Source organism: Anopheles arabiensis (assembly GCF_016920715.1).
Source record: "Anopheles arabiensis isolate DONGOLA chromosome X unlocalized genomic scaffold, AaraD3 X_pericentromeric_contig0056, whole genome shotgun sequence".
NCBI lineage: Eukaryota > Metazoa > Arthropoda > Insecta > Diptera > Culicidae > Anopheles > Anopheles arabiensis.
In genome coordinates, this window is record NW_024412134.1 from 516,147 (window position 1) to 526,852 (window position 10,706).

General features: G+C 41.3%; 1 protein-coding gene across 1 annotated transcript; it reads left to right on the forward strand.

The window, feature by feature from the left end:
* The first annotated feature begins 9,293 nt into the window (after window positions 1-9,293).
* Window positions 9,294-10,001, forward strand: LOC120908244. The gene is made up of 3 exons (XM_040319171.1): window positions 9,294-9,402; window positions 9,491-9,697; window positions 9,859-10,001. Exons 1-3 carry the CDS (start codon window positions 9,396-9,398, stop codon window positions 9,999-10,001), a joined length of 357 nt encoding a protein of 118 aa, XP_040175105.1. The 5' UTR covers window positions 9,294-9,395.
* Window positions 10,002-10,706: the final 705 nt, after the last annotated feature.

A 10,706-nucleotide genomic window follows, 5' to 3' on the forward strand; every position in this document is an offset into this window, starting at 1 on the left:
CATTATGAGCTACGTACGCGATCGGCTCCTCCGCTCTGTTTATGGACGAGATGCATCATAGCGGACTTTTCCAGATCAATGGTCATCTTAACACCAGCGGACGCGTTTTAGACCTGGTGTTTGCAAATAATGCTGTTGCTTCTGTTTGCCTTCCGCTTGAACTTTGCCTCACCCCGTTGTTAGCATTTGACACCTATCACCCTGCGCTTGAGTTGGCCATCCCGCTACCACGAGAGGAATCAGCCGTTCCTGCGCTAACACCACGCCTTGACTACGCGCGGACGGACTTTAACAGGCTCCTGCCGATGATCGCCTCGTTCGCGAATGTCATCGTTTGTTCCCGTTACGCCACTCTTGACCTCGCTGTGAAAGATTTTGAGCGGTTCATGTTGCAAGCCCTGAATGAATGCACGCCGGTGAAACGACCTAAACGAGGCCCCCTTGGGTGACAGAACGCTGCGCAGGCTCAAAACGGCTAAAGCTGCCGCGTATCGCGATTATTTGTTGCGTAGGTGTCCCGCTGCATTGCGCAACTATAATACTGCGCACTCTCTATCGGCGCAATAACAGGTTCCGCTACCTGGGGCACGTACGGCGTACGGTTTTGCGCTGCCGCGGCAATTCACGTGTTCTGTGGAACTTCGCAAAAATCGTCAGAAATCCTCTGGTTTTCCTAGCTCCGTCAGTTACAACGGGCGCATTCGCAACAATCCGTCTGCTGTATGTGATATTTTTGTCTCGCGCTTTGCCGCCACCTTCCTTCCAGCGGTAACTGATGAGAGGCAGATAGCCGACGCATTATCAAACGTACCGGTGGATGCTATGGCCCCAAACTTGCCGATCATCGATGAGTATTCAGTCTCGAAAGCGATTGACAGGCTGAAACCTTCGTTTGCTCCAGGGCCTGACGGGATTCCACGCTTAAGCGTTGTGGTACCACCATCGCGCCTATCCTGGCCTCGATTTTTCGCGACTCGCTGCGTTCGGGCATCTATTCTGCCTGCTGGAAAACTTCGTGGCTTGTTCCAGTGCACAAAAGGGGACAAATCAAATGCATCTAATTACCGTGGCATTACACCGCTTTGTGCCTGCGCTAAGGTCTTCGAGCTCCTGGTGTACGAACCTCTCCTCGCAGCTGCCTCGAACTACATTAGCGCAGCTCAACATGGATTTTTCCCTCAGCGTTCAACCACCACCAACCTGGTTGAGTTCGTTAGCCTCTGCCACAGGACCATCGATGCCGGCTCGCAGATCGACGCAGTCTACACGGACATCAAGGCTGCCTTCGATAGCGTTCCGCACGCCTTGCTGCTCGCAAAGCTCGAAACGCTTGGCCTGCCTGTGCAGCTGCTGGCCTGGATGCGTTCCTATCTTGCTGGTCGCACATACTGCGTGAAGATGGGACCCCATACGTCGCGCCGTATCGATGCTTCCTCGGGGTGCCGCAGGGAGTAACCTTGGACCGCTGCTGTTTGTCATTTTCCTGAATGACGTAACACGGTTGCTCCCTCCTGACGGCCACCTACTGTATGCAGACGACGCGAAGCTGTTCCTGCCTATCCGTGACCGGTCAGACCAACTCCGCCTTCAAGCCACTCTAAGTGCCTTCCAGTCATGGTGCTCTTTGAATGGTCTTGAATTGTGCGTCGAGAAGTTGAGCTTCCACGACCAGCTAGAGCACGTTGTCACTAAGGGTAACCAATTGATCGGCTTACTAAAACAAACAGCACGAGACATCACTGACCCGATCTGCATCAAGACGCTATACTGTGCTTTGGTGCGACCAGTGCTAGAATACGCTTCAGTAGTATGGTGGCCTACAGCTGCTCGCCCCTAGCTCGTTTAGAGTCGATCCAGCGCAAATTCACGCGGTTCGCTTTGCGCTCCTGGAGTGTCCAACTTGACTATGAGGGACGCTGTGCGTTGCTTGGCATCGAGACACTGAAGCAGCGGAACTGCAACGCTCAGAGGCTGTTTGTCGCGGGACTTCTTGACAAGCGGATCGACTCGCCCGCGCTTCTTTCGAGGCTCAACATGTATGTCCCGCCGAGATCACTCCGAGCTAGATCGCTACTTAACGTGGAGGAACGCTGCACTCGCTTTGGCTCCTCTGATCCGTTTATTCGTATGTGTGTGACAAATGAATGACCGAAATGTGACTATGTTATAATGAATGAATGTAAATGAATTCGCTTCAAGTGGGTCACTTGCGGTCCGTTGAATTTTAATTAATAAATAACAAATAACAAATAACATTATCCTCAAGCAAGTGCATGGTGCATATCTTTGTGGTTCTTTTAGATTTAGATTACCGCTACCTGTATGTTTTCTATTTTGCAGCTAATACACTGTATAATTATGCTTATGCTATGACAATGCTTTCCAGACACTCTAATTTGCGGATGAAACCCTTGCTACACTGATTATTCACGCACCTAATTCAGGTTCTATCGTCGTTCTCGTTGTCATCGTCATCGTTATAATCTTACCTTTTTTCCGATGCAATGATGCAGTTTCTGAGCTTTTCTCTTTGCTATAGCATCTATTCGTCCTGGACATTTAACAGCTCGGAAGGCTGCTGTACAGCATCCGTTGCCGTGGCGGGTCAAGCCTCTCCGAGGCCCTAGGCGATATGGTAGCCGGGGCACCTTCTTCAAATCCATCGACGGGGAGGGGCGAAATGGTGTACGGCTCATACACTGCAAATTTTCAAAGTTTGCTGCAGTTACATTTTTACTGAAAGCTTTTGAGTAATACATGGTTTTGTCGTTTAACTGAATATCAATAAAACAAATAACTTAAAATGCAGCTATTTATTCTGTCAAAACGACATGTAAGTCAGTCGTCAATCGTGATGAACAAAAATTTGTTTTAGTAACCGCTCACAGACACCCCGATAAAATTTTAGGTGCGTATTCGGCTTGCGGGATTAACGTTTTTGGTTGAGAAAAATCTTCACATCACTTTGCTGTTCTTGTTGAAAATTCATGATATCCATGAGTGCCTACCAAATCAACAAACTTGTTTCGACAAAATACAGTTCACACTGCCACCCTGCCAAATCAATAAATCACCCCAATTTCAATACTTTTTTTCGCCTATTTTTTCATCGATATCAATGAGTAAACAATCAGTAATGTCAGAAAAGCTTTGTGTTTCGAAGACTGTTTCGAAGCGGACTTTCGACCCTTGATCGTTAAGGCGATCATAAAAACCTTTAGGACGTTGGAGTTTAGAGGGCTTACCTTGGGTAGGAGGACATAAGTAAACTACTTAAATGAGAAGTCGCTAGATGATGGATGGGCTTAGTCCTATCCTGACAATCCGAACAAATCTGACCTGCCATGATCGGAGTTGATTTTATTTATACTCTAAAGAAGTAAAAGGTTTCGCACTATTAGTTCCGGAGTTGTATGTCGGAAAGTTATCATTTTCGCTAAGCTAGTTACTTTTGACTTTAATTGACAAGAACGATGGTTCTAAACGATATTTTCTTTTCTATTTTACAGGTTGCAGCTCTTATTTCATAGTACGGAAGTATGGATTTAAAATCGTCATCGTGAGCATAACATGAAAACAAAATTTTGCTTTTACGTTGATGTTTACCTATACAATGAATACTGAAGTACCGTCTTACTTCGAATTACGGTTATTTCATTTTCAATCGGTCAGAGCTATAACTTCTTGCACGCGGGAAAAACAATATTTTCATTCGAAAGTAACTGGAAATATCCTGTATTGCAGTATGTTTGTCTCAAAAGATCCGCGGACCACAGGTTAGAGACCACTGCTTTAGATCAGCTGTTTTCTAAATAATCGAGCATTGAAGGCCAGAAGATTGCAGTTTTTACACATACATTATTATATTATTACAGTTAATGCACAAAATAACTGGTTTAAACAATGCGATTGGTTAAATTGTTGTTTTTCTTACAATAACAATTAACTACAATTCTTACAATTCCTAAAATTGATTGTAAAGAATCTTCAATTAAGAGTCAGCAGCAAAGTGTACAAAAGTCATAAAAAGTTCCAAACAATTACTCATAATCGCAATATTGCTTCTTGCTATTGCTATTGCTATTGGAAAGTCGTCGTGTTTGTGTTGACTGTTGCTCAACGCAATACATGTTATGGTGATCAAATTTGGAAGAGTTCAACGATATGAATTGTCATATTCAAATATGTTCAGTTTATTTTTTAATGAATAGGATCTTCCTATCTTTCAAAATCGCACAAATATTTTCTCGGGCCTGACTGCACATTGTGGTGGGCCGGACTTTGCCGACCGCTGCCGACAGCTTAATTAGTTCAAACTTTACGCGATCATTCATATCGATTGTTCCTTTCCATCGACTCTTTCAAATTTGACCCAAACCCTTCAACAGCTTACCTTTCCACCATCACTTCGTCCAGACCACAATTTTGACTGGGGCCCCAAAGGTTTGCCGGGGCACGAGTTCTTAGTTTTTGCGTGATAACATAGACACAGGCCAAATTAAAGAGCGCACACATTGACATCGGAATCGATTCTTGAATGAAACCTCAACAGATAAAAAGAGCGGAGCCTTTTAATGTCGTATGTGCATGTAGTTTGCGTGAGGCATATCGTGTAATGGGGTTTCGCTTCACCCAATTCGTGCGTAGCGTTCAATGCATTTGATCCCACGCTTTAGGCCAACTATGATAAAATGATATTAGTCCCGATTATTAAACACAAATTGTAAAGACAAGTTGTCAAAATCAGAAGATTTGTATTATGACATCCGTTTGTGTTGTGTGTTGGAAAAATAAAATTTGACGAAACACAAACTCACAAGCATACTGCCAAGATATGTATTATGAAACACAAACGGAAATCCAAAATTGTCAAACTGCTTTCCGTCAGCTTTTTGTCACGGAAAGGCGCCAATCTCAGATTGTTTGACCGACACAACACAACAACAGAGTTGTTACTGTTACTTTCACGACAAAATATAAGTATTTTATTTCAGAAATTATCAAATTTTAACATTTTAAACAAAAATATGTGTACTGCCGTATCCATACAAAAGACAATATGCTGGAAATACTGGTAACGTGCTGCTGTTTTGGGTTAAGAAGCTGCTGTTATTTCCTTCCTCTGTTGTTGTTTGATGGTAGTCGAAAGATGAAGGGCTCACGCACCCAGTTTGCGTTCAACAGCAAAGGATTCCAGCAACTTCTTCAGTGAGTGACTGCTTCAACAACCAACAGCATAGGCCCATGTAATTATCACATCTAAAACTGCATACACTTTTAGGAATAAAAAGACTCGGAGGGCTCGTTCTCCGCCAGAATGTCAAGGAAAATGTTCTTCGACACAAGAATTTTTTCTTAAATCTGAAATTAACAACCACGAAATGAAACATGTATAACACGGTTTGCACAAATGATTCGCATGCTTAACTCACGCTTGGTTAGAAAACTGTAACGGGTCGAAAACACTTCGAAGCAGTCGGCGCTGTTTTTCAGATCTACCGTTGTTTCTTCTTCACTGCTACTATCGTAACTTACGAAGTGGCAGAAAATCATTTTGAAGTTTTAAGCAAGGATTTGTTAGCTTGATAAGCGATCGTGTCTTAAATAAATTGCAGAAATAAATAAATAAAGTCTTTTCGCGTGAAAAAGCTGCCTGTTTTCAGGACACAACTGAAAAATAGGTATAGGAACCCCCAGTACAAGCACAGACACATTTCATCCAAGCCAAATTGAAAAACGCACACATCGATATCGATGGAATCGTTTCTCGAATGAAACCTCCACCCTCTGGAGCACCGTTGCTTGCTTGGTGTTAGTCAATTTTTCCTGCTAATTTTACCGCCTACGAGCCGGTGTATTGATATTGTTTTTCGGGGCCTTTAAATTTTTGTTTGGGTGTGTTGAATGCTTGTGTTGTGTAACAGGTTTTCGGTAGAAGTTAAGCGCAGCGTTCTGTGCATTCCATTTTAGCAGCAAGTTGCTCTGCGTGGTTTTGGGTTTGGGTGTCTTGTGCACAGGCCACCCACACCAGCTAAAATTGACGGTTTCTCGCTCTGCCCAATATTACTTTGCGCCAACGATGATGAGGTATTGATTTGAGCTGTGCGCGCGTGTCTCAGCGTTCTTCGCATGCGACTTTGGTGCAAGTATCGGCAGATTTCTTAGAATATTTAATGTGCTGCTTTGAGTAGTATGGGGCCCCAGTTTTCTGCAGTTCGGGACCCTCGACAAAATACAGTGAGTGAAGCGATGGGAAAAATGAATAAATAAAAATGAGTCATGTTGAAATAGGTGGTACAAATCCCTTCCAGAGGGGGTGTTGAATCGATACGAAGTCGTACATCCACAATGACGGGGCTCCATAGATCGCCGGGGCCCTGGTGGCCGCCCAGTCCGTCCACCGTTTAACGCGCCACTGATCCGTTGTCGACAATGTTGCAGCATCCGCTTAATATTTCTTTTCGAGCTCTATCGCAACTGCACACACATCGTCCGCACTCCATACATCCGATTTAGCAATCCAATCTTTCTATCAATGGTCCAGAAGAAAGCCTGTAATTATATCTGATCACGTATTAGTATAACAAACACTTTTTAAAATCACGTATAAAACGCTTACTAAAAGCATATCTGGTTGACCGGTCGCCTTTGCTCCTCTTTTGCCTTTGCGTGCCTTTGCTCCGCACCACTCCGCCGTAATGCGTCAACATCTAAAACGAACACAAGGTTGTCTTTTCCAACATGTGTGTCTACTTACCATCTTTAATGAAAATATCAGACGCAAACTCAACTTAAATTACACACAATTTGCTTTTTTATTGCACGCACTGCAACGAAATCTCAACACAAAATGTAAACATATCATCAACTGTTTGCTTTGATTTTGACATTCGAAAAAATGTAACTTGGGTCGTTCGGAAATGGCTGCGACCGTAGCGCTGGCTGGTGTACGCTAGCGAAAGCAAAAGGTAACGCTTCTCCAATGTAACGTAGAGGGCTGAGCCTTACTTTTATCCTGTATGTTGCTCGTCTCTTATAAATTTTACAATTTTTTTTACTAGGAATTAAAAATATAAAGAAGTTTCCATTTGAAAAACAACCGTTACATTATGATCGATGCTGATAGAGAGACACCTACATCAAATAAATTTAACACACAATGTTTAAATTCAGTGTCTTAACAATGTATTATCAACATAAATTACCAAAAGAGACCATTTTATGAAGTTTTTGCATTTGTCGCAGATGTGCATTTTGCCAAATTATTATGACAGGTGTTATGTAATGGTTTTTATTCAAATCAAAACTCCTTTATCTTTTTATGGCTCAAAGAAAATTCTTAAAAACTATATTAGACGTGCAACATACAGTTCTCTAAACTACTAGTATCATTTTGCTGTGAAAATTTTAAAATGTACTGAAAGAATATCTTTTACATTTTGTATTTTTTTCAAAAGCTCCTGTCAACTTGGAAAAGCTATAACTAAAAACGGTAGCGAGTTGAACCAATCTATGCACAGTTTTAGAAATTGCATTATTTTATTTAGTTTTCATCGAAACATTGCATCAATATTGGATTACGCATTTTAAAGTTATACAGGGTTTTCCAATTGAGTTTAGACTAACAGCATACTTTTTTGAATAGTCGCAATAGATTCTTGAATAGCATCCTCTATTTTTGATAGCGAGCAATGGATTATTGACTAAGAGCAATTGAATTCAGCAAGCCGGTTGCTGGCGCGGAGTGACCAGATTGTTTTTGAGTTTATCGGTAGGAAATCTAAAGCAAATTCGGTAATTTTCCTTAAAAACAACTTTTATTCAATCATAAACTTTATTGAAGTCCATTTTATGGTTGAACGTTCAATACTTAGAAAAATATTTGATATTTGGTTAGAAAAATTAAGTTTTAATGTGCTCAATTGTAAACCGAAATTCTATCAAAATTCGATAGAACTACATATGGTCACTCTGAAAAACTTGCTAAATGTAGCTTATGGTGAGGTTATGCCTATGGGTCCACTGTTGCATATTTCAATTCAGCCGTTAAGTGCTTTTGTGTTGTATTTTGCTTTCATAAAATCAAAAAATATCACCGAAAACCTATTAGAAACATTTTCTCTTATTTTGTGGATGATATATAGCAGCAAAACAAATGCTTTAAACCAGTGGACGGATGAAATTAAATATTATCCACAGATTATTATTTAAGTCGATCTGTCACACCGGGTGTTATAAACGCAACGCTCTTAGACTGTGAGCGTTTCTACCAAAGTGGGTATAGGGACTAGGCGGGCTTATAGGTTTGGCGGGAAGGCCATATTGGACGAACGAATGACAGGAGGGATTCCATTGTGATACGTAGTTTTTCACCCATACTACGACACATCAACCCAAACAGCCATTGTAATTCTCACGCATACATCAACAAATGATCGAATCCACTACTGTCATTTCGTTTTCATTTTTCTACAGCACGGCTGTCAAATTGTTCGGGATAAGCTCACCTGTATATTACACCCACTTTGGTTTCTACATACACCGAGACTGCAAGTGAGAGATGGCTGTGAGAGAATTGACAATCGATTTGTGTGTGTAGAAGCTCTGAAAAGCGCCGAGATGAGACTTTTAAAATGATGTTGAAAAATCCATTTTAATCGCTAAAGTGAAGTCAAAAAGTTTCTTTTACTTTTTAATAATATTTTACGATTATTAAACGACAAAAATGCAAAGTGTAATTAATCGTTCGCCATAAACTGCCAATTCAATTTTTCTCAGCTTTATCGTTCTTTGCATGCCGAGGAGATTTCTCTCACCGAAAATGCTGTCAGTCGCTGTCAAAGCATGCTGTCAATTATTTTCTCAGCTGCTTTCTTGGTGTATGTAGAAACGCTCTGTCATAAAGAAAATATCGTATTTGCTTTAGAGTTCCTACCTCTAAAAACAATCTGGTCACTCCGCGCCAGCAACCGGTCTGCTGTAATCAATTGCTCTTAGTCAATAATCCATTGCTCGCTATCAAAAATAGAGGATGCTAGTCAAGAATCGATTGCGACTTTTCAAAAAAGTATGCTGCTAGTCTAAACTCAATTGGAATACCCTGTATGCCTCCAAAGTCGCTGGCTACGCGGGTAGCCCGGTTGCTTGGAATATGATGTTTTTGGTTGCCAGTAACAGGGTTAACAGTTTTAAAATGACGTAAAGTCCCTCAACTATGGCGACCCCCAAAGGCGTTTTTCCACCACCTGATATTTTTAATCAACCTTGATCACACTGCCTGTCGTTTTTCCTTTCTTGTCAAATTGATATTGTAATGTTTGTTTTGTATGCGTCGTACGTTTGTGTATTATTTGTAATTGAGCGGATTCATCATATTTAAAATTACTTATTTTCTAATGAGTTGTACGATTTTCCAACATTTCTATACAATTTCCTACTTACACTAATATCTCATAGAATTTTTCTTGTGTTTGCAATGTTTTTCAATTAGACTCAATGAAATCGGCCAATCCAGAACTGGAAGTTGCCGATGTAAAGCATTCCATAATCGCTATGATGCTTTCAAAGAAAACGTTAAAATACGATATAAGGCGAATTCAGTTCCGTCATTTTGCGCAGCATAAACAAGTACAGCTCAACAACGTTTTGTTAGAGGAGAAATCATCCAGCCATGTTTTCGCAATCAGCCTGTGTACAAGTAAGAGGGAAAGGAACTAAGGCAACTAATGTTTGGAATCCCATATGTCTATACAAGGGCGGTGCTTATATTTGAAAAAAAACAATTTCGGGAATGCTAGGAACAATTTAATTCCTTACTTGATGATTCAAAATATAATAGAATGATCTGTACTTTTACAGGTTCACATAAAACAAATGAGCTGCACACCGCTGTTGTCGAGAAAGTAATTCTTGCCATGATATCGTCCTGCAGAACGGACAACAATCAGGCCCTCCATAAGCTGCTACACGTTGCGGTCTGCGAAGAGAATTATAATGTTTGACACACCACCGTCACGAACATAGGGTTCTGTATCACTCGCCAGTATAGTGTAAATTAGATATAGGCAAGTAGAGGAATTAGTGAGCTGCCGCATTATGGATCGCTTTATTCCTAAAAATATGATTCGCCCGCTCGAATAAAAACAATTAAAATATCGTATGATTTTGTTTTGCTCCTGGGAAAAACAATTGGAAATCAATAACACTGTCGGGCCTATACAAAATCCAAAAATCTGCGTTTAAAATCAGAGGTTTTTTAAATTGCGGATAAGTTCAACTTCAACCTTCAAATCACATTCGGAAGCGTTCGAACGTATTTCCGCGTTGCTGCGTTGAAATCGTTCGTGTTTGAGTTTTGTTGAGCTGTTCCTATCGGAAGTTCTGCTGTGTTGAAATGTTTTGTTCCTGCATCCTACGAGAATTTGTTCCTGCTTGGTTTCCTGATTTTATTTGTACGTGATTTCTGTTTCATCAGCGACTGCTGTACAGTGTTATTGACCCTGCCCAATACGCTCAGAGATTAATTCGCACCAGCACGACAACCATTATTTTTCCGTTCATTATAAGGGCTCACCAAGTGAGCAGAGCCGATAGCATACGATTCTATCTTTACCATTAACATGAGAGGAACAGAGCTTATACCCCGAACATACCCGAACGGTATGCGTGCTTCACTCATCAGTTTCTAAAGGCAAGGACAAGGCAAA